The 24,916-nt window shown below is 46.0% G+C and overlaps 1 protein-coding gene across 1 annotated transcript in view; it reads right to left on the reverse strand.

The window, feature by feature from the left end:
* The window catches only part of LOC124788691 (UNC93-like protein), a 95,044-nt gene that overhangs the window by 29,468 nt on the left and 40,660 nt on the right, over positions 1-24,916 (reverse strand). The window contains exons 2-3 of the mRNA XM_047255971.1: positions 10,000-10,295; positions 4,288-4,486 (exon numbers count right to left, since the gene is read on the reverse strand). Of these exons, the coding sequence (XP_047111927.1) occupies positions 4,288-4,486; positions 10,000-10,295 (495 nt within the window). The remainder of the gene's footprint in view (positions 1-4,287; positions 4,487-9,999; positions 10,296-24,916) is intronic.

Here is a 24,916-nt window from a genome sequence, read left to right on the forward strand (position 1 = left end):
ACACTTGGCACACCAATTGAACAGTTACTTTGTTGCCCATTCTCCAATGATTTCAGAAATTCTGATGGAATATTATCTATTCCTTCTGCCTTATTTGATCCAAAGTCCTCCAAAGTTCTCTTAAATTCTGATTCTAATAATGGATCCCCTATCTCTTCTAAACTGTCACTATCTTCTTCTATCACATCAGACACAGCTTCCCCCTCATAGATGCCTTCAGTGTACTCTTTCCATCTATTTGCTCTCTGCTCTGCATTTAACAGTGTAATTCCCATTGCACTCTTAATGTTACCGCCCTTGCTTTTAATTCCAATGACGTTTGGTTTGAGTTTCCTACATGCTGAGTCATCCTTCCGAGAAGGCTTTCTTTTTCAATTTCTTCACATTTTTCCATGCAGCCATTTCATCTTAGCTTCCATGCTGTTCCTATTTACTTCATTCCTCAGTGACTTATTTCTACATTCCTGAATTTCCCAGAACATTTTTGTACTTCTTTCATTGATCAGCTGAAGTGTTTCATCTCTTATCCATGGTTTCTTCACAGAACTTCAAGCATACCACATTCTTTAGTACTTCCATATCGCACTGCTTTGTGTATCAATTCTTCCTGACTAGCCTCTAACTTCAGCCCACTCTTCTTCACTACTAAATTTTGATCTCATCTGTATCTGCTCCTGGGTACACCTTACAATCTGGTACCCGAGTTTGGAATCTATGTCTGACCATGATGTAATTAACTGAAATCTTCCTGTATCACCCTTTCAAGTATTCCACCACCTCTTGTGACTTTCTTCACTATTACTAGCAGAAATTTAGTACAGGAGTCAATTAGTCCTCCTCCTCTCTCATTCCTTGTCCCAAGCACATATTCACCTGAAACCTTTTCTTCTCCTCCTCCTTCCACTGCAACTGCATTCCAATCCCCCATGACTATTAGATTTTCATCATCTTTATGTGCTGTATTACTCTTTCAACATCCTCATATATTTTGTCTCCATCTTCAGCTTGTGACATTGGCATGAGTACCTGAACTCTCATTGTTGGTGTTCTGGTAACCTCCTCCTTGGCAGTCCACTCCCAAGACCTGAATGGGGGGCGGGGGGGGGGGGGGCTATTTCAGATTCATTTGCCAACAGAGAGATCATCATGACACTTTTGAATTACAGGCTACATGTCCTATGGATACACATTATGTGCATTTAATGAGGTCATTTCCTCTTCTTTGTGCATCCTCATGCCGTTGATCTTTCCTGATCCTTCCACCTTTAGGGGCAGTTTCCCAACCCAACAACAAGAGAGTGCCCTGAACCTGTCTGTTCATCTGCCCTCTTTGACAAGGCCGTTGGCAGAATGGGGATTTTTATGTTGGAAATCTTAAGCTCCAATGCTGATTATTAATCAAAATTCAAGCAGTGGTAGATTTTGAACCCATACCAAGGATGTTTTCATTACTAATCAGACACTACTCCTAGACCAATTGGTCTTTTAGGTGGCTTCATAATGGTGTGTTTACATGGAATGGACTGGGTCCTATGGTCCTACTTAACCTGTCATTGACAAAATTGTTATGTTTAGCTACTTGGAGGGCATTTGCAGCTATTCAAGGACTTCATGTTGCCAAACAACTATGTCATGTCACGGAGTAACATTTGCTCGTGATTGGTTTGAAGAACATTCTGGACAATTTGAGCAAATGGTTTGGCCACCCAGATCACCCAAAATGAATTCCATTGCACATGTATGTGGGAGGATCAAGAGCATTTCGTGCACAGAATCCTGTACAGGCACCACTTTCGCAATTGCAAATTACTATAGAGGCACCATGGCTTAATATTTAAGCAGGGGATTTCCAATGACTTGTTGAGTCCATACCACATTGAGTTGCTGTGCTACACCAAGCAAAAGGAGGTGCAACACGATATTAGGAGGTGTCCTGCGACTTTTCACGTCAATGTAGAGGTTAAGTGTTCGTGGTCACACTGTTGATAGAATATTTCGCCGATTCCATGTATGGTGGCGGTTTCAGTGATTTTTTTGCTTTCAAGATGACTGCACATCTTTTCTGTCACTTCCTCATACCTCTTATAAAGCTGATGGAAGGAGCTAATCCAACGTCCTGTCATGCGAAATTCAGAGAAAATTCCTAGCGGAATACAAAGGAAGCAATAGGCATAGTATGCGTCCAACTCAATTTCATCCCCTTAAGGGCATCCCACTCCCACAGCGGAATCACGACAGCAGTTTGCTACCTGCCTGAGGACGAAGAAGGCATGTGATGGCTCGCTCATTGTACATTGTTTAACACGGAAGAACTTTGCAACAGACTAAAAGAGGCACGGAAAGACACAGGAAGAACCATCACTGTTTTCTGTGCTAGAATAAGGAGAAGTAAAATCGACTGAAAAAAAAAGTGTCCTTTCCAGGAATTAGAACCGAACCGTCTTGGCGGTGGGATGCAACGAGCTGTAGGAGCTACCTCATTCATTATCCAGTTGGCAAGGCTGCACGGTAGCGTGACAGATGTTGAATTCTCTTTGTTATTTTTGTTGACGTCCAGCAGGATGTTCTCAGTCTAATGTTATGGGAATAAAGATAAACTTTGAGTATTTCCTAGGTCTTTTCGCAACTCTACGAACAGCGTGGTTTTGGTCATATGAATATGCGATTTTAGATCGTTGAATCAAAAAGGAAACAGCATTCACGTTAACATAGTCGTTTGAGATAATTTTTTCTCTAGGGGCGTGACACACACTGGCTCGCTGAATCATTTATATCAGAACTGACAGTTTCTGAATCTTGCAGCCCCTCGTTCCACCCTCTTGGAAGAATGTTTGCCGACGCCATAACGTATCAACGAAACGGTTCTGCAGTTCGTAACTGACGCCATGTCTTAGAATTCTTGCTTTCTGTTACGGTTCATTAAACAAGCACCGTATGGATAACTTTTTTATTTACAGACTACCGGTTTCATTCTGCGTTGCATATCGTCTTCGGGTCTATGTTGGAACAAAAAGGCAGTAACAAAAATGATTTTACATAATGTGGTTTTGCAACTACTTGTCTCATGGCTAGTAGAAACAAGCGAATATTATGAAATCTTGCAAACCTGTCGCCTCAAAGTGATTGCAGGTTGTCAACAGTTGCTTAAAACTAACATAAAAGAAAGAGTGTGTTGTGGGGTAAAAACGTTCGTATTGTCAAATGACATGTGCGTAAGTCGGATGCGTCCATTAAAATAGTCTAAAACCATTTCTGCATATATCATTAAATAAAAATAAAAATTCAGCATGAATGATGTGTTACACAATAAAAGAAAAAACTGCTATAAACATGCTGACAGCAACTGTGCATCGTACATTTTCGTTCTTAACGAATGGCATTTTCATTCTGTTGTGTAGTGTGCATCGATTTTAGTTTGTAGGGCACTTGCTCACGAAAGGCAAAAGTTACAGTTCGAGGCTCGGTCCAGCGCACAGTTTTAATCTGCCACGAAGTTTCATAATCATTCTTGTTCTACAAGACAGTGTAAACGTGCCTAACATATCTGAACTTCGAGAATTTGCCTTAATATTAACGAATGAGAATAGAAATACCCTGAGGACTTTTACAGAAGTGAAAGGAGAAAAACGGATCTGGTACGACACAACCATAGAAAACCCAAACAAAAAGGAGCCTTGTTACGAAAGAATCAAAGCTTTTTTAGCAAACGATTATTACAAATTAACGGAGGTCTGATGTGAAAATGGTCACTTAGTACCCTTGCCCACTATCCTTATTACTCTAGGCATTTCTCCGAACCTGTAAGAATTCAAGCTTGCTTTGCGTCTGCACTGAAGGGATTGTTGGCCAGTCTTGGACATGTCCGAAACCACAGGCACCACGCACATATATGAAACGTATGTCTTGACCGTCATCCACTGGCATTCCTGTGACCAAGACATACTGTCTATCTGAGATAGCATTACACATTATCAATGTGTTCACCCAAACTCTAGACGCCTTTATAACCAGGAAGGATGAGCAATGGTCTTTGACGATCACTTTCTGAACCAACCACATGGAATCGAAGCAGTGTGCATATCTAAAATCCTTTCATGTAGCATCTAATAGACTTCTACATATGAAGAATGTGTAAATGTGACTAAAGATTAATGTCTGTACAGTAACTGGAAATATCACAAAACACGGAAAAGGTGGTACAGCTCTAAATCTCGTTTCTTGATTAAGTCCTCTTCTTGCAGCCAACTGAGTACACGTTCGCAAAGCAGCAATTTTGAATATACTGACCTGTCTATGGCGTCTACGAACAAGGCGACGGTAGCGGAGGCGGCCACGATGCAGCCGATGAAGATGGCGGTGATGACGAATATGCCAGAGACTTCTAGCGGAGGCCCGTGAGCCTCGGGCCCGCGCGACGCCAGGGGGCAGAAGCGCGCGCCGCACACCTCCTTGGGTTGCGTCGCGTTGGGTGGCGACCGCGGCCACGCTGCCGCCCCCGACCAGCGCGGCGTCGGCGACGCCGACGTCGTGGGCGCCACCGCTTCGCTAGTGTGGTCGTCCAGGGACAGCACTGCGGCAGAACAAGGTGGCCGCTATACGTGTGTGACAGACGAGCAAAGCAGCATACTCGTCGCCTATCATTGGGTTAAGTTATCCGTTTGTTTACTCCCTGTCCTGTACAAGTTGCAAGATGATTGGGACGAATGTATGGAGTATCAGTGTCACTTCTGTAGCTGCACTGTGATCGAAAGTATCCAAACAACCTTATGGCATCCGGCATTGACCAATAGAAAGAAGTGGACCTACCAATTTATAAGGAGGCAGCGAGTATTGTGTCGTCAGTAGAGAACCAATAGCAGCAGAATGGTCTGATCAGGAGAGCTCAGTGACAGTGCTGACTTGTCATTGGCTGCCTCTGGAGTAACAAATCCATCAGGGACACTGTAACCCTTCTAAAGCTGTCCAACTGGACTATTGGTTATATGACCGCGAAACGAAAACGTGAAGAGAAGAGCTAAACCACGACCAGGCATACCTAATGTACTGACTGATAGGGACCTTCTGACATTGCAGAGGATGGCATAAAACAGTCGCATGAAATCATAAAGAACTGCAAACCAGCAGTCGAGCTAGCGTGTTGACTGTGTATAAGGAGCTAAACGGAATGGAGTACTATGGCCGAGCAGCTACTCAAAAGCCATACATTTCTGTGGTCAATTTACGAGTAAATATGACAGTGGAGGTGGGATAAAGAGCGAGACCACTGGACAGTGAATAACTGGAAACTATTTGGAGATATGAGTCACACTATACCCTGTGCCAGTCCGATAGGTCTGGGATTGGCGAGTGCCTGGAAATCGATACTGGCCATCATGTGTAGAGCAAACAGTATAGAACAGAGGAGGTGGCGTTATAGGGTGGAGATGTTTCTCATAGTTAGGGTATGGGCCACTTATTGCGCTTAAGAAAAGTAAAATGCAGAAGGCTACGAACACGTTTTACATTACTGTGTACTCCTCATCGTGGGGAAACTGTTCCGAGATTACAAGCGTGACTGTCACAAAGCACAATCTGCGAGGCAACCGCATTACATCAACATTAGTGAAATTGACTAGCGTGCGGAGAGTACCGACTAGCACCAAACTGAACAGCGTTGGAGTGAAGTAAAACGTTGAATTCACTCCAGCCCCAACGTTTTACACAACATCTGATTTCGACTCTTGAGGAAGAACGGGCTGTTATTCTTCCAGAGACATTCAGACACCCTGTACTTATGTCCACTAGTAGGTGTATAGACACTTTGGATCATGTAGCGTGTGGTTGCCTCTGCAGTATCAATTATTTAAATTAAGTGGTATTTCAGATTCCAGCAATTTGAAACAAGAAGAAATGCTTAACTGCAGTAGAAGCTATTCTTAAACAGCCAAAAAAAAACAAAAATGGTCTAGAAAGACAGTACTGGTCACTTTGGAGGTTGCAGATGATGTGAAACTGGTTCTAAGTGGTCGAGTGACACTCCAAAACTGAAGTATCCATGGCCACAGTGTGAAGGTTCGTGCTTTGTTGCAGTATCAACACCGACTGTAATATGTCTACAAAGATTGGCGTACCACTCCCAGACATGTAACATGGCATGATGTCAGCACTCTTATAAATATCCCAACTGACAGGAACCAGAGACGAATGTCCTATCCTCTGATGATCAGTTTCGAAACCGATAGGAATTGCTACAGACAGTGAATGCAGATCTATCTATTATTTTCAGAGCTAACTTAGCTAGGAATCTGTTTGCTGTTAACACTAGTCCTCAGTCCGTAGCTCGTGGTCTCGCGGTAGCGCTCTCGCTTCCCGAACATGGGATGCCGGGTTAGATTCCCTGCGGGGTCAGGGATTTTCACCTGCCCCGAGATGACTGGGTATTTGTGTTATCATTTCATCATCATTCATGAAAGGGGGCGAGATTGGACTGAGGAAAGGTTGGGAATTTGCATGGGCGCTGATAACTGCATAGTTGAGCGCCCCACAAACCAAACATCATCCACGTCCTCAATGGGTCGAAGAACATATACTGGGCAGTAAATGACTGGAGGCGAGTGATGCCATTCGCCAAGTTACGTTTTGACCTCTTTTCAAGAGAAGGCGCTGAACAACCCACAGTATATGGAGGGGGTATTTCAAGCCAGAGGTGGTTCTGAAATGTACTTGGGTGCTTTTTTTACTAAAAGTGGAGCCTACGTACGTTACCATTAACAGGGAATAAGCATTTTATGTCAACATTGGCGGTTATCGAATGTTACCTTTTCTCTCAAATCTTCATGATGCACCTGCCGTGAACAAACCGTCTTCCAAGGTAACAGTCGTGTTCACAGGGCTATATGCACGCGTTCCCACTATATCAGCCAGTCTTATTCTCATAGAAATTATCTGGCAATGTTTGACAAAGAAAAACAGATGGAATGTAGCAACAAAATATCCATCAGGTTACCTTCCATTCAGAAGGCTGTTGCACTCAGCGACTATTATATTGACTTGTAAATAATATACTTCAGCTATCAGTAGCCCTTTTTAAATTTTATTGGCAGATCTAGATTTCAGCTAGAAACTAGCCACTCTCAACGCACTATCATTTTTGAATACCACAATATTCAATGAATTGTGGATGAGGCCCAACCAACAGGCACTGATCAAAAATGATAGTGCATTGAGAATGGCTAGTTTCTAGCTGAAATCTAGATCTGTCAATAAACTTTAAAAAGGGTGACTGATAGCTGAAATATATTATTTACAACAAAATATCCCCTAAAATTTGGTAGCTCTATGGAAGCTGATCCTCTAGTGGCTTCAGCTTGATTTGGCTTACCTGAAATAACTTAGATCCTCATTCTTGCCGACTCAAGCTCTTACCAAGGCTACAGGCAGTTTTCACACGAATTCATCTGACAGTGATAGAACAAATTTATAGAAACATGTAACGGTGAGTTACTCCGTGTTATATTTTGATTATATGCGTAGCTGTTCAATATTCTTATGCATTTGTTTATAGCAATATCTGTAATTTCAACCCTAGAAGAAACATTTAATTAAGTTACTTTTGCAGTGTTTCTATTTTACAAGTTATTGTTCTAAGAATTTTTTCGAAATTTGTAATTCTCAGCCTACTCAACAAACAATGCCACCCTTCGCCACTGCTTATTTATGCAGTTTTGTAATATTTCAGAGTGCCCTTAATTTCTGTTGGTATAGTTCATGATCAGTGAGATGTAACTAGATGCTGTCACAGGTCATACTCTGCCCTGATGTGATTTAACATGTTTCAGAAGTAGACGTAGTGTAACTTGTTTTCTTCTTTCGGCACGAACGGGAATGAGTTAACAATAGACGAAGTGAAACGAAGGTACACAAGTGGAAGAAAAATGAAGTCATGTTAAATAAGGTCAAGGGACGGGCTGAGAAACCAATTAAAATTTTCTAATTGGCGAGGCATTAGTCTTCATGGACGACAATTTGCGCCGCCGCCTCTCCCCAATCGAGCAGGACACTGCGACACTCCACACATCCAGAATTGCTGCAGAGTGGCTCCAGAAACACTGTTTTGAGTTTAAACACTTTCGCTGCCCACCACACTCCCTATACATGAACATTATTGAGCGTATCTAGGATGCCTTGCAACGTGCCATTCAGAAGAAATCTCCGCCCCCTCGTACTTCTATGGATTTATGGACAGCCCTGCAGGATTCATGGTGTCAGTTCCCTTCAGCACTACTTTAGACATTAGTTTTGTCCATGCTACCTCGTGTTGCGGCACTTCTGCGTGCTTGCGGCGGCCCTACACGGTATTATGCACGTGTACAAGTTTTTGACTCTTTAGTGTAGATTAATATTATAGTACACGAACTCAGCCTCAGTCTTTCCAAGTAAAACACGAGGGATGAATTTTATATTCTAAAGGAAAAGAAAGCAGATGTTGACAGATGTGAAAATTACCGAACAATCAGTTTAATAAGCCACAGCTGCAAAATACTAACGCGAATTCTTTACAGACGAATGGAAAAACTGGTAGAAGCCGACCTCGGGGAAGATCAGTTTGGATTCCGTAGAAATGTTTGAACACGTGAGACAATACTGACCCTACGACTTATATTGGAAAATAGATTAAGGAAAGGCAAACCTACGTTTCTAGCATTTGTTGACTTAGAGAAAGCTTTTGACAATGTTGACTGGAATACTCTCTTTCAGATTCTAAAGGTGGCAGAGGTAAAATACAGGGAGCGAAGGGCTATTTACGATTTGTACAGAAACGAGATGGCAAATAGTCGAGGGGCATGAAAGAGATGCAGTGGTTGGGAAGGGAGTGAGACAGGGTTGTAGCCTCTCCCCGATGTTATTCAATCTCTACATTGAGCAAGCAGTAAAGGAAACAAAAGAAAAATTCGGAGTAGGTATTAAAATCCATGGAGAAGAAATAGAAACTTTGAGGTTCGTCGATGACGTTGTAATTCTGTCAGAGACAGCAAAGGACTTGGAAGAGCAGTTGAACGAAATGGTCAGTGTCTTGAAAGGAGGATATAAGATAAACATCAACAAAAAGAAAACGAGGGTAATGGAATGTAGTCGAATTAAGTCGGGTGATGCTGCGGGAATTAGATTAGGAAATGAGACACTTAAAGAAGTAAAGGGGTTTTGCTATTTGGGGAGCAAAACAATTGATGATGGTCGAAGTAGAGAGGATATGAAATTTAGACTGGCAATGGCAAGGAAATTGTATCTGAAGAAGAGAAATTTGTTAACATCGACTATAGATTTAAGTGTCAGGAAGTCGTTTCTGAAAGTATTTGTATGGAGTGTAGCCATGTATGGAAGTGAAACATGGACGATAAATAGTTTTAACAAGAAGAGAATAGAAGCTTTCGAAATGTGGTGCTACAGAAGAATGCTGAAGATTAGATGGGTAGTTCACATAACTAATGAGGTATTGAGTAGAATTGGGGAGAAGAGGAGTTTGTGGCACAACTTGACAAGAAGGGACTGGTTGGTAGGACATGTTCCGAGGCATCAAGAGATCACAAATTTAGCATTGGAGGGCAGCGTGGAGGGTAAAAATAGTACAGGGAGACCAAGAGATCAATACACTAAGCAGATTCAGAAGGATGTAGGTTGTAGTAAGTACTAGGAGATGAAGCTTGCACAGGATAGAGTAGCATGGAGAGCTGCATCAAACCAGTCTCAGGACTGAAGACCACCACCACCACCACCACCACCACCACCACCACCACAACAACAACAACAACAACAACCAACAACAAAATGGAAAATAAATTTGTAACTAAATCCAACTGCACAAAATTGAAACAAAAGAAAATACATTTATAACTAAACCCAACGTTAGAAAATTGAAATCACTATTTGCGCTCGTCACTAGAGCAACCAAAGAATTTTTAACGCTAACTGGGAATCCTTACACATGCCACCATTATAGTGAGTGAACGCGGGGGCACTGACCTGCAGAGGAGATGAGGTTCCCCCAGACCTGGCTCATCTGGTACAGCATGTAGAAGGCGCCGAAACTGCGCACCATGAGCGCGTCGCGGCGGCCCGGCGCCGGCGGGGTGGCGTCGGCGTAGTGGCCGGTGACGTGGCTGAGGTAGGTGCTCTGCGCGCACCACAGCGGGCCCGCGCTCAGTCCGGCCAGTAGCGCGCCCGGCACCAGCGTCCAGAACGACGGCCAGAACTGCGCCGCCATGTACGGCACGTAGCCCAAGATGCCCGCCGCCATCGTCCATTTACAGCCCAGCCACCTGTCCGGGCACAGCAACATACTCCTCATTAAGTCTGTTACGTACAAAACGCTCGGAGTTCCTAGTTTTGTTTTGTTTTAGGGCGCAAAAAACAAGCGTCATACGCGCCCAAATCAATACTATAGAAGACGAAGACAGATAAGTAAAAAACGACTATACGTCAGCCCCAGTGGACATAATAGAAGACAGCTAAAAACAGGTAAGAGGAAAAAGGGCTAAAAGAAGTCACCATACAGAAACGAAGTTCCTAAACTAAAAATTAAATCGTCTTCACCATATTGCTTTGGTGGATAAGAAGTAAAACACAGTCGACAGCCTGCGCGTCATTTGCTAAAATGGCCGCTAACTCAGACGGCAAACCCAGGCAGGAATGGAAAAGGTTAAAAAGTGGGCAGTCCGACAGGAAGTACCAGACAGTTAGAACTTGGGTGCATTATGTACAACGTGGTGGAGTAGCGCCATTTATCAAATGACGATGGCTAAAAAGGCAGCTTACTTAAAACGACCACCTCCCGGTGAGAGAGGCTTAATAGGCCGGAGCTTATTCCCGTGATGTGAGGACCATTGGCGATGCCAAAGGGACACCACCTCCTGAAAGACGCCAACAAAGAGCTCATCAGAGGGAATGCAGGTACTCGCGGGCTGATGCACGAGGACTGCAGCCTTGGCAGCAGCGTCAGCAGCATAGATTCCTGCCAGACTGACATGACCAGGAATCCACAGAAACATCACACTGGCTCCACCAAGAGTGACCAGTGGACAGGTTACCTGGACCCAGTGCACTAAGGAATCGGGATGGGAAGTATACAGCACACAGAGTTTGAAGGGCACTGAGTGAGTTTGAGCAGAGGACACAATCGAAAAGGCTGTGTCGCTGATGTACTCCGTGGCTTGATACGCAGCAAGGAGAATGGCTGTAAATACTGAGGAGAGTGCCAGAAGCTGGTATCAACAGGCAAGCGTGTCAGTGACAAAGTCACACAAACCCCCCCTTCCCCCATCAGTCCGACAGCCATCAGTGTATACATAGGTACTATCACGTAGCTCCATGTGAACGTCATGAAACTGAAGATGATAGACCGAGGCTGGAGTAGTGTCCTTAGAAAGTGAATGAAGGCCAAGCTTAACACGAACCGCTTCGTGAAGCCAAGGTGGTGAAGGGTTCACACCCACCAGTAAAAGTGCAGGCAGTGTGAAGTTAAGCCGCCCTAGCAAGTGCTGAAAGTGGCCTCCAGAAGGCAACAGAAAAGTGACGCACACCAGACTGGTGAGGGAAGGAATCATCAAAGAAGGCCTAAGATGGGTGGCCATGCACTGCAGGCAAATGGCTTGCATACCTGCCGAGGAGGAAGTCACGGTGATAGGACAGTGATAGTTCAGCAGCTTTAGCATACAGACACTCAGCCAGGCTAGTGTAAAATGCACGTAGTGTCAAGATGGTGGATAGTGTCAAGATGGTGGATAGTGTCAAGATGGTGGATAGTGTCAAGATGGTGGATAGTGTCAAGATGGTGGATAGTGTCAAGATGGTGGATAGTGTCAAGATGGTGGATAGTGTCAAGATGGTGGATAGTGTCAAGATGGTGGATAGTGTCAAGATGGTGGATAGTGTCAAGATGGTGGATAGTGTCAAGATGGTGGATAGTGTCAAGATGGTGGATAGTGTCAAGATGGTGGATAGTGTCAAGATGGTGGATAGTGTCAAGATGGTGGATAGTGTCAAGATGGTGGATAGTGTCAAGATGGTGGATAGTGTCAAGATGGTGGATAGTGTCAAGATGGTGGATAGTGTCAAGATGGTGGATAGTGTCAAGATGGTGGATAGTGTCAAGATGGTGGATAGTGTCAAGATGGTGGATAGTGTCAAGATGGTGGATAGTGTCAAGATGGTGGATAGTGTCAAGATGGTGGATAGTGTCAAGATGGTGGATAGTGTCAAGATGGTGGATAGTGTCAAGATGGTGGATAGTGTCAAGATGGTGGATAGTGTCAAGATGGTGGATAGTGTCAAGATGGTGGATAGTGTCAAGATGGTGGATAGTGTCAAGATGGTGGATAGTGTCAAGATGGTGGATAGTGTCAAGATGGTGGATAGTGTCAAGATGGTGGATAGTGTCAAGATGGTGGATAGTGTCAAGATGGTGGATAGTGTCAAGATGGTGGATAGTGTCAAGATGGTGGATAGTGTCAAGATGGTGGATAGTGTCAAGATGGTGGATAGTGTCAAGATGGTGGATAGTGTCAAGATGGTGGATAGTGTCAAGATGGTGGATAGTGTCAAGATGGTGGATAGTGTCAAGATGGTGGATAGTGTCAAGATGGTGGATAGTGTCAAGATGGTGGATAGTGTCAAGATGGTGGATAGTGTCAAGATGGTGGATAGTGTCAAGATGGTGGATAGTGTCAAGATGGTGGATAGTGTCAAGATGGTGGATAGTGTCAAGATGGTGGATAGTGTCAAGATGGTGGATAGTGTCAAGATGGTGGATAGTGTCAAGATGGTGGATAGTGTCAAGATGGTGGATAGTGTCAAGATGGTGGATAGTGTCAAGATGGTGGATAGTGTCAAGATGGTGGATAGTGTCAAGATGGTGGATAGTGTCAAGATGGTGGATAGTGTCAAGATGGTGGATAGTGTCAAGATGGTGGATAGTGTCAAGATGGTGGATAGTGTCAAGATGGTGGATAGTGTCAAGATGGTGGATAGTGTCAAGATGGTGGATAGTGTCAAGATGGTGGATAGTGTCAAGATGGTGGATAGTGTCAAGATGGTGGATAGTGTCAAGATGGTGGATAGTGTCAAGATGGTGGATAGTGTCAAGATGGTGGATAGTGTCAAGATGGTGGATAGTGTCAAGATGGTGGATAGTGTCAAGATGGTGGATAGTGTCAAGATGGTGGATAGTGTCAAGATGGTGGATAGTGTCAAGATGGTGGATAGTGTCAAGATGGTGGATAGTGTCAAGATGGTGGATAGTGTCAAGATGGTGGATAGTGTCAAGATGGTGGATAGTGTCAAGATGGTGGATAGTGTCAAGATGGTGGATAGTGTCAAGATGGTGGATAGTGTCAAGATGGTGGATAGTGTCAAGATGGTGGATAGTGTCAAGATGGTGGATAGTGTCAAGATGGTGGATAGTGTCAAGATGGTGGATAGTGTCAAGATGGTGGATAGTGTCAAGATGGTGGATAGTGTCAAGATGGTGGATAGTGTCAAGATGGTGGATAGTGTCAAGATGGTGGATAGTGTCAAGATGGTGGATAGTGTCAAGATGGTGGATAGTGTCAAGATGGTGGATAGTGTCAAGATGGTGGATAGTGTCAAGATGGTGGATAGTGTCAAGATGGTGGATAGTGTCAAGATGGTGGATAGTGTCAAGATGGTGGATAGTGTCAAGATGGTGGATAGTGTCAAGATGGTATAAGATGGATGGACGTGCTGACCCATAAACAAAGCACCCATAGTCTAGTTTCGAGCGGACAAGGGACCAGTACAAACTGAGGTTAGTTCGGTCAGAACCCCAGAAAGTACCATTGAGGACACGGACACTGAGGAACCATGTACAGTGGACTGCTAGTTAAGACACATGGGAGGACCAATAGTGTTTCCTGTCGAGCTTGAGCCCTAGGAATTTGGTAGTTTCAACAAACGGGAGGGCAACAGGATGAAGATGTAAAGATGTTGGCAGAAACCAACTGCGTCAGCACAAATTCTTACAGACTTTTCTCAGTGGAAAAGCGAAAGACATTGTCGATGTTCCAGGAGTAACGACGATCAAGCCATCGCTGAAGACGCTGCTCAGTGAGAGAGGTCCGTAGAGAACTGCAATAGCTGGCAAAATTGTCGACAGAAAGGGAGCCAGAGATGCCCAGCAGAAGACAGGCCATTATAGCATTATAGGGTTAATGGCGATAGCAAAGAGGACGACACTCAAGAACCCTGAGGCACACAGTTTTCCTGGATGAATGTGTCCGGCAAGGCATAACTCACATGTACCTTAAAACTCAATCTTGTAAAAATGCCTGAAGGAAACATGGCACATGGCCATGGCAGCCCCATGTGTAAAGAGTACAGAGTATACCAGTTCTCCAGCAGGTGTCTTAGGCCTTCTCCAAATCTAAAAGTATGGCCTCAGTCAGGGATTTCCGCAGAAAACCATTCATAACATGGGTGGGCGAAGTAATGAGATGGTCAACTGCAGAACGCCACCCTCTAAATCCATACTGTGCATTACTCAGCGAACTGTGAGACTTCAGCCACAATACCAGCCAAGCATGAATCAAATTCCACCACAATGTAAACGCAGATAGGGTGGTAGCTAGAAGAAAGGTTATTGTCCTTACCGGGCTTAGGTATGGGTATGATCGTGTCTTCATGCCAGAATCTGGAAAATGTGCCCTTTGCCCGTATTATGATGTACATGTTAAGCAGAAAGTGCTTGCCTGCAAGAGCAAGGTGCTGCAACACCTGAATGTGGATGTCGTCTGGCCCTCAGTCAGAGGATCGGGATGATCTGAGAGCATGATCTATTTCCCTCATAGTAAAGGCAGCATTGTAGCACTCAAGATCCACAGAAGAGAAGTGTATCACCCAAGCCGCCTCTGCTCGTTTCCGATGGAGGAAAGCATGGTGATAGTGGTAAGAGCGCGGAATTTCCGCAAAATGGTGGCTCTAGATGTTGGCGATAGCAATAGGGTCCACAAGGACAACATCTGCTTCTGTCACGCCGGAAATGGGGAATGGGTCTTGGTCCCAGAGCCGTTGGAGGTTGGCCCACACAACAGAGGAAGGGGACGTGACTGTTAAAAGACCTAGTGAATGTAATCCAGCTAGCTTTTTTCTGTCTCGTGCGCGAATTGCGTCGCGGAATGCCTCAGTCCAACTGGGAGACTGACGTCAGGAAGAATTAATTCAAGGAATGGACCGTTCTGCAGCAGGAAGGATGTTTGAGAGAGATTGTACCCGGTCATCAGAACTGGGAAACTGTTGTTCTTTCCAGGTCGCCAGAAAGAAGTAAAGCTGCGAGTCAGCCAACGGATAGCACACAGGAAATGGTCGCTCGATTAGGTGTCGGAAAGAATGGACCATTCAAGATGAGCAAGCTGGGCAGTGCAGAAGTATAGGTCCAAATGGGAATAGGTGTGCAAGGAGTCAGAAAGGAAAGTGGGCATTCCAGTGATAAGACAAGAGGTTAAGTTGGTTAAGAAGGTCAGCCAAGAGGTCAGCTCTCCGACAGGTCCTGGGAGAACCCAAGTGGATGATGTGCACTAAAGTCACACAGTTGCGAAAATGGGAGAGGTAGCTGCCGAGTAAGCTGAATTAAGTCTGCCCTTGTGACATCGAATGACGGAGGGACATAAATGGTACAGAGGGAAAAGTCAGGTGAGGAAGGAAAAGGAAGTGCAACAGTTTGAAGACTGGCGTCAGGGAGAGAGGTTGACTGTGAATGTCATCCCATCTGAGCAGCATGGTGCCCCCATGAGATGGAACGCCGAACTCAGGGGAAAGGTCAAAACGAACTGGTAGGAAATGTGAAAGCTCAAAGAGGTCATGAGGGTGCAATTTAGTTTCCTGAAGGCAGAATACAATGGGACGCTATGATGCTAAAAGCAGCTGTTGGTTGGTTGGTTGTTTGAGATTAAAGGGACCAAACAGCAAGGTCATCAGTCCCTTGTTTCAAATAGACTCCATTCTGCTAACGGGACATCTCAGTACAGTCAGAAAAATAAAACGGATAAAGGGGAAACGTAAAAGGGCAGTCACGTTGTCATTAGTAAAAACAAATGAGGGAAGTTGGCAAGAGAACGAACCCAACACTATGCTGAAACAGCATAGGCAAGACCACCTGTGACTTAAAAGGTACAACAGCTATAATGCAGAAAGTACGTATGGGAATAGAAAAACTAACCAAGCCTTAAAAAGAAGAGGTAAAAACAGAGTAAAAGGGAAAGAAAAGAGGATTCCGGTCAGGGAGGTGAATCGGGAATCTCTGAACACTGCCTACAGTGGGAGACACCCAAACACTCACCGCCCTGCCCCAACACCAGAGGGAGATTAAAAACTTTAAAACTGAGAATAAAAACCACTCTCCCGGAGGAAACCTAGAACCAGAGAGACCATCCGGGAATCGTCAGCCAACATCAAAGGTAAAGTGTGGGGGAGTCTGTACTTAGCACGCAGAGCCAAAAGAAGGGGGCATTCTACCAAAATGTGGGCCACTGACTGGAAGGCTCCACAACCACATAGCGGGGGTGGCTCATCACGCAAAAGGAAACCATGGGTCAGCCTGGTATGGCCAATGCGGAGACGACACAGTGTGGTCGAGTCCTTGCGGGAGAGGCTAAAGGAAGAACGCCATGGGCCTGTATTCACCTTAATGGCACGAAGTTTATTAGACAGTGGAGTAGCCTCCCAAGAATTGGCCCATGACTGTGCAAAGTGGGATTTGATGTGAAGCCGTAAATCCGCTGCAGGAGGGGTTACAGAAAACGGGGGGTAAGTAACTGCTCGCCCAGCCAAACGATCAGCGAGCTCATTACCCGAGATACCCACATGGCCCGGGACCCATAGGAAGTCAATGGAACAAGCAGCACGGTGAAGATCAGCGAGATGATCATGGATGGCAGAGACCAAGGGATGGCGCGAAAAACACCGGTCAATAGCAAGAAGGCCACACATCGAGTCCGTACATAACAAAACGCGGTTGTGTTGGGATTGTTTAATAAAGGTAAGGGCCCGGGAAATTGCCATCAATTCCGCAGTAAACACCCCACATGAGGGTGGCAGTAGATGATTTTCCGTTCCAACAAAGGACGTGAAGGCATACCCAACATGATCAGCAGATTTAGAGCCATCAGTGTAAAAAACAACAGCATCCCGAAACTCCCATAAAATTTGGCGGAAAAAGGAACGGAACACCACCGGGGGGATGGAATCTTTCGGACCGCGGCGGAGATCCATCCGAATTCGAGGCCGAGGAACTAACCAAGGAGGGGTGGAGGGGAGGGAGCGAGGAAGACAGGACAAAGAAGGAAGCCGAAAATCACGGTTAAGAGACGCAAGGCGCAGCCCAACTGGTAAACCCGCCCGAGGGCGGGAGTCAGGCGGGCGACGTCCATGGTCTGGGAATAGGATAGAATAGGAAGGATGAGCGGGAGAAGAACGGATAGTAAGGGCATAAGACACCAGAAGCTGGGACCGCCGAACAGAAAGGGGGGGGATCCCAGCTTCAACCAGGAGACTATCAACAGGGCTAGTAGGGAAGGCACCGGTGGCCAAACGGATACCACGATGGTGGACTGGATCCAGCACGTGCAGCGTGGAAGGAGCAGCTGAACCATAAACTTGACAACCATAGTCCAAACGTGACAGAACTAGAGCACGATAAAGACGGAGGAGGAGGGACCGGTCCGCACCCCAGGAGGAGTGGGCAAGGAAGCGAAGGACATTGAGTTTACGGAAACATCCTACCTTCAGGAGTCTGATATGGGGCAGCCAAGTGAGCTTGTTGTCGAAAAGAAGACCTAGGAAACGAAACTGTGGAACCACAGGCAATCTTTGTGCAGCGAGATAGGGCTCTGGATCAGGGTGGACCGTAGTACGGCGACAGAAGTGGACCACCCGCGATTTTAAAGGAGAGAATTGAAACCCGTGGGAGAGGGTCCATGCAGAGGCACGCCGTATAGCCACCTGGAGCCGCCGTTCTGCAGATGGCATCGAGGAGGAACTAACCCAAATGCAGAAATCATCCACATACAGGGCAGAGGCGACCAAGGGACCGACAGAGGCCACAAGTCCATCGATAGCAATGAGGAAAAGAAGGACACTCAACACAGAACCCTGTGGGATGCCCGTCTCCTGGGTCCGTGGAGAACTAAAAGCAGTACCAACTCGAACTCTGAATGACCGATGGATCAGGAACTGGCGGATAAAAATCTGGAGTGGGCCCCGAAGACCCCACTGATGAAGGGTTAGTAAGATGTGATGGCGCCAGGCCGTGTCATAGGCCTTGCGAAGGTCAAAAAACACTGCAACCAAATGGCGGCGCTGGGAAAAAGCCTGCCGAACTGCGGATTCCAAGCGAAGCAAATGATCGATTGGAGATCGTCCCTCTCGAAAGCCACACTGGTAAGGGGACAATAGATCCCGAGATTCGAGGACCCAAGTGAGCCGACGGGCTACCAGCCGTTCAAGTAACTTACAACCAACATTGGTCAAACTAATTGGCCGATAGCTGTCAACAGATAGGGGGTTCTGACCAGGCTTAAGGACAGGAACCACAATGCTATCCCTCCACTGAGAAGGGAAGTCACCCTGGAGCCAGATACGGTTAAACACCCGAAGAAGATGGTGCCGTTGTGGAGCACTGAGATGTTGAAGCAGCTGGTTATGAATGGAATCTGGGCCAGGAGCTGTATCATGAGAAGCAGATAGAGCAGAAAGAAATTCCCATTCAGTGAAAGGTTCGTTGTAAGATTCTGACTCACAAGTGGTGAAACGTAAGGTGACAGCTTCAGCCTGCTGTTTTTGATGAAGGAAAGCAGCTGGATAGGAGGCCGACGCTGATGCCACTGCAAAATGGGTCGCAAGATGTTCTGCGAGAACTAATGGGTCCGTACAAATGCCATCTGGGAGGTGAAGGCCTGGGAGGGTGGACTGCCGATGGCAACCTTGGAGAGAGCGAAGTGTAGCCCATACCCGTGACAGAGGGACAGTGGAACCAAGGGAAGAAACGAATCGTTCCCAACATATCCGCTTGCTCTGTTTGATTAAATAACGGGCTTTAGCGCGAAGGCGCTTAAAGGTAGAAAGGCTGGCTACAGATGGGTGCCTCTTAAACTGTTGCAAAGCTCGACGGCGATCACGGATGGCAATGGCAATGGCCGTACTCCACCACGGGACTTGCCGACGACGAAATTGTCCAGATGAGCGCGGGACAGCAAGGTTAGCAGCGCGAACAATCGCGTCAGACACGTCACGTAGGACGTCATCAATACAACCCGACAAAGAGGGAGAAAACTCGACCTGTGCAGTATATAGAGGCCAATCGGCGCGGTGGAAAGACCAACGAGGTAACCTCTCCATCGGGGAGCGGGAAGGGAGCGTGATAATCAACGGGAAATGGTCACTATCACAAAGGTCGTCGTGTGGCGACCAGTGTAATGAAGGGAGGAGAGAGGGAGAAGAAAGAGAAAGATCAATGGCAGAAAAAGTACCATGACCAGCACTGAAATGAGTAGGGGAGCCATCATTAAGAAGGCACAGGTCGTGGTCTGCAATAAATTGGTCGATAAGAAGATCTCGTCTAGATGGAAAGGCACTGCCCCACAAAGGATGATGAGCATTAAAATCCCCAAGGAGGAGGAAGGGAGGAGGAAGTTGCTGAAGAAGGGTGGTTAAGGCAGCAGGTGTAAGAGTCCTGTCAGGAGGGAGATAAAGATTGCAAACTGTGACTGCAGAGTCTAAGTGGACCCTAACAGCAACTGCTTCCAATGTAGTTTGGAGAGGAATCCACGTGCTAGCAATGTCTGTACGGACCAACGTACAAACGCCACCAGAAGCCCGCAAGGGTCCGACCCGATTTCGACAGAAAACACGGAACCCACGGAGGGTCGGTGAGTGAGCATCAGTAAAATGAGATTCCTGGAGAACCACACAAGCTGCTGAGTAGGACGAAAGAAGGGATTTCAATTCCGGAAGGTGACGATAGTAGCCATTACAATTCCATTGGAGAACCACAGAACAATGGTTTAAATGAGGGCTGAACACGCTAAATCCAGTCATACCGCCGGGTCCCCACCCGTCACCGACAAGGAGGGGGCGCCATCCATGAACGACAGGTCAGAATCCGGTTGTGATGCCGGGGAAGGGACCTCCGGTGACACCAGAGGCTCTTTGTCCTGGGACTTATGTTTCTTCTTCTTTTCAGGCTGAGATCGAGGAGGGCTGTGTGGCATAATGGAGCCAGCTGCAGCAAGATCAGGAACAGAAAGACCGGGCGACCTGGGGGCCGATAGACCGCGGCTCTCGCGGTCGCCGCGCTGCAGCAGACCTTTGACCTGGAAGGTGCCGGGAAGGGGCATCCCGGGAGAGGCGCCCTTGACCGGCAGACGCCGAAGGAGTGGGACACTTCTCCGGCTGGGGAGGGGGAGCGGCGCCCAGAGGAGAAGGTGTGGGAGCCGCAGGGGAGGGGGGAAGGAGAGGGGTCCGGGACGGGGGTAAGGAAGGGGGAGGAAGGGATGAAGATGTAACCAAGGCGTAACTAGATGTCATGGACACAGGGTGCAATCGTGCATATTTCTTACGGGCCTCTGTGTAGCTTAAACGATCAAGAGACTTATACTCCTGTATCTTTTTTTCTTTCTTATAGACTGGGCAATCTGCTGAACGTGGAGAATGACTACCATGACAATTTACACATACAGGAGGGGGAACACAGGGACTCCCCTCATGGAGTGGACGTCCACAGTCACCACAGAGAGGGTCCTGGGTACAGCGAGAAGACATGTGGCCAAAACGCAAGCACTTAAAACACCGCATAGGTGGTGGGATGTACGGCTTCACATCACAGCGATAGACCATAATCTTAACTTTCTCAGGAAGGGTATCCCCTTCAAAGGCCAGGATAAAGGCACCAGTATCAATACGATTATCTTTAGGACCCTTCTGAACACGCCGAACAAAGTGAACACCCCGCCGTCCGAGATTGTCCCGAAGTTCCTCATCAGTTTGAAGGATGAGGTCTCTGTGAAAAATCACACCTTGTACCATATTTAGAGACTGGTGAGGGGTAATGGACACGGGAATTGTGCCAAGATGGGTACAGGCACGAAGGGCCGCAGATTGGGCAGCCGAAGCAGTTTTTATCAGTAATGAACCCGACCGCATCTTGCTCAGGGAGTCCACTTCGCCGAACTTGTCTTCAATGTGTTCCACAAAGAATAAAGGTTTGACACTGGTGAAAGTATCTCCATCAGTCCTGGTGCAAACTAGATAACGGGGGAAAGGTTTTGCCCCTAGACGACGGGCCTGACCCTCCTCCCAGGGGGTAGCCACGGAAGGGAAGGCCGAAGGGGCAAGAGAAGCAGCACTTGAGGAATCAGTACCACGCAGAGAGACGGCCGCAGAAGAGCGGCCAGAGGTTTGGACCCTTATGCGTTTCATCTGCATAGCGTCCGCCCTGATACCACCCACTCCGATCAGGGGCTCTCCTCACGGGCGCCACCCAGCCACAGCAAGGGCCGTCTGGCACGGCGGCCATTGCCGGAAGTTCCGATGCTCCAGGATGACGAGCAACCACTCCAAGGCATGCATGAGGAGGTCACAGCTCAGGTATCAGAAGTGTGATCCCTGTGTGTTCAGGGGGCTCAACCAAAAGGGTACATAGCGACCCCACCACACGGGCTGGCTACCGTGCTGGCTATGCACCCTAGCATCAGACAACGACGTAGAAGAAAAGGTGGAATATACTAGGAGGGCACACGTCGGAGACACTAGGTAAGGTGCTCTTCCCCAAATGGCTCACACTACGGAAGAGAAATTTTGGAATGGAGGTCAAACCCCAGAGGGGGACAAAGGAATGCCAAAAGGAGGAGATGATTACGCAACAAAGCCAGAGTGTAAAACCAACAGAACCAGGAGGATAGCGGGGGCCAACATAAGCAAGGACACCAATAGAGGGAGAGGAGAGGGCGAGGGGAAAGGGGTATGGAGGGGAAAGGAGGGGAAGGGAAAGGAAATGCAGCCCGGGAGAGAAAGAAGGCTGCAATGGCTCGGGGCCCCGTGCTCGCCACGCACGTATCCACGAAAGAGTTGTGGACCCCCTGGGGGGAAAAGCAGCTGTAAATCCTCTTTGTGGGACTGGAGGCCACGAACATTCCACTGGAGGACAGTCATGATAAGAGATGTAGGGATGTCAAGGGCCGCCAGGTGGCAACCATTATAGAGTCTCTACTACAGGGCACAGAAACAGGAGGATCCTGCTTCACTGGGACCACAGAAGCATCGGCTTGCTTGCACAGTTGGTCTGTGGAGTCCAACACTGAAAAACAGTTGGTGGTGCGCAACAGCGACATGGAGGCCAGCCGGGTTAACATATCACATAGCGACAGTAACAGGATCTTCGAGTTGTCGAAGGAGAAGACTGTTTACCTTTGGTGGACTTCTTTGAGCCTTTCTGGTAAGAGGAAGACTTGGGTGTTTGCTGGAGGGAAAGAGGAAGTCTTCAAGAGAGTACTACTACTGTCCTTTCCGGCTTACTGGTTGCGTAAGCTGGTGGCTTCGCCCCTTGAGGCAAGAGTTTGACAGCTGGACAGGGGGATGGTGATGCTACCTTGACACACTGATTTTACAACCTCAGAGCTGAACTGTAGGTCGCACATCTTTGTAGCCATCTTCTTATGGAGCGAGGGGTAACAGGAACAGAACTATAGGTGCCAGACGGGAGAATGCAGGGTTTGCGACTAGCCAGTAACTTGCGAGCTACTGGGTAAATTACTTTTTCCTTTACCCAGACAGCTTGCTCATCAAGATACATGGGACAATCCCAAGGAGGCGGCGGCATGGCCGCCATTGTAGTTAATCCTTTGGGGAGGAGGTGGTGGACAGTCTCCCTCATGCACATCCCTACCACTGGTTGTCGACAAGACGTTCGTGTGTGGTTGAAACTGGTAGCAGCGCATTGGGTTTAGAATATATGGCCGGACTGTGATAATTTCATAGAAAATTCTATTTAAAATTTCGTTTCTTTTTCGTGAACTCTATACAAGATTGCGAACATGACCAAAAAAATCCGCAAAGTAGCAAAAAACGTTTTCTCTTTAACTATAGTGCCTATTGAAAACTTAAACGAAATTTGTAAGACTCAAAGATCCATCGACCGTTTTTCTGCTTTTTCATAAGGCTCGACTGTTTCGTTACGTTCCGAGATATACCGAAAAACCATTAAAAATCGGATTCTCTAGAACTGGTCAACAATAACTTTTCCGTACTTCGTATTTGCTTTAAGTATAGCCCGCCGTAAGTAAAAACAATAATTGTTTGAAAAATAAACTAGAATTTTTCGAGGTATATCTTTTTGAAAAAAAAAAAAAAGGCGCTCTCGATAGTTGGCTAGGTCTTCTCAGCGGATGGCCCTACTGTTGTGGTTTTGGGCTTGTTTTCTCCAAGCTATTAAATAATTTTTACTGTTTTAGTCATTGTAAGGATGAAAAATTGACTTCGAAAACCTTGCACTTTCGTTGGGTGTCTAACCATTTTTTTACTTATGAGAATAACTTTCAAAGAAAGTTGCTAACTGTCATGAATTTCAAGAATAATTTTTTTCTGCAGCCTTGTCTATCAGAAATAACTATTTTGAAAAATCTAGTGAATGCAGTTAACATTTACAGTGATGCGTTTGATGGATGTTAATATTGAATAAGTTTTCAGTAAAAATACTAAAATATTTTCATTTTCAGTGTTAGTAACTCAGTAATGTGAAACGCGCAAGCGCCTAGTGCTTCAGCTGCAGCGGGCGGCTGAGAGGGGAACCGGCGTGCGCCGGCTCTGGAAACTGGTCCTGAATGGCCCGCGCTTGCATAATCTTTGCTATTTCTGGTTCTGGACTACATTAAAAATGCTTTTGCACTTTGGGGTAGCTTGACGAGATAATACAAATGTCATGGTCATTGTCGCCTTAGCAGCAAAAACAGCCCCAGAAATACTTAATTTTTATGTAATTTACATTTCAGTGTGAGAGCGCGGCGGTTCCCCCACTCCGCCACCCGCTACAGCTGACGCACTCAGCGTTTACCCTTTTCACCTTGTTACTCTATTACTAATATTAAAAATCAACAAAACATTTTAGTACTTTTTTCCTTGAAAATGCAAGTATTCAGTATTAAGTTTCATGAAGCGTATCGCTGTGAAATGTTAATGGCATTAATTAAATTTCTTTTAAAAAATAGAAAGTCACGATAAAAATTTCTTAAATTCATGAAGAATGTCAATATCTTTCTTTAAAAGCGATTTTCAGAAAATAAAAACAGTGGTTGTTAAAAACATCCACAAGTTTTTCGAAGTCAATATTTCATTTTTGCAACTAATAACACGGTAATTTTTTTACTGGAATAGTAGCGGAACTATTCGTGAAGAAAACCAGCCTGAAACCCTTACTGTTGGCCCATCCGCTGAGAAGACCTAGCTAATTATCAAGATCGCCTTTTTTTCACAAATCTATATACCTTTTAAGGTACCTTACAAGCATTCATCTACATACTTTGCCGTTATTTACAACCGCAATAAGGTATCATTTACTAGGCTGTATATAGTATATACGAATATTTAAATAAGATTGATATTGTCACGTACACCTTGTAAATAGTTGTTAACGCTTATTGCATCAAAGGTGACAGTGTCTTTATTATCAAAACGGCGTAATGAATGGTTGCCTATGCTAGAAGTGGTTGTAATGCCAATGGAAATGAAACAGCAGGCGTAACTAAGTAGTAAGATCTGTTTCAGATGGTAGTCAAACAGGGCTAAATGTTCATTTTCGCGTTCAGTATTTCCGTTGCGCACATTCATTTTACACCCGTCTGGATTAGTATCTTGGAACCTCGATTTTTTCGAAGCAGTGCTC

Source organism: Schistocerca piceifrons, chromosome 3, assembly GCF_021461385.2.
Source record: "Schistocerca piceifrons isolate TAMUIC-IGC-003096 chromosome 3, iqSchPice1.1, whole genome shotgun sequence".
NCBI lineage: Eukaryota > Metazoa > Arthropoda > Insecta > Orthoptera > Acrididae > Schistocerca > Schistocerca piceifrons.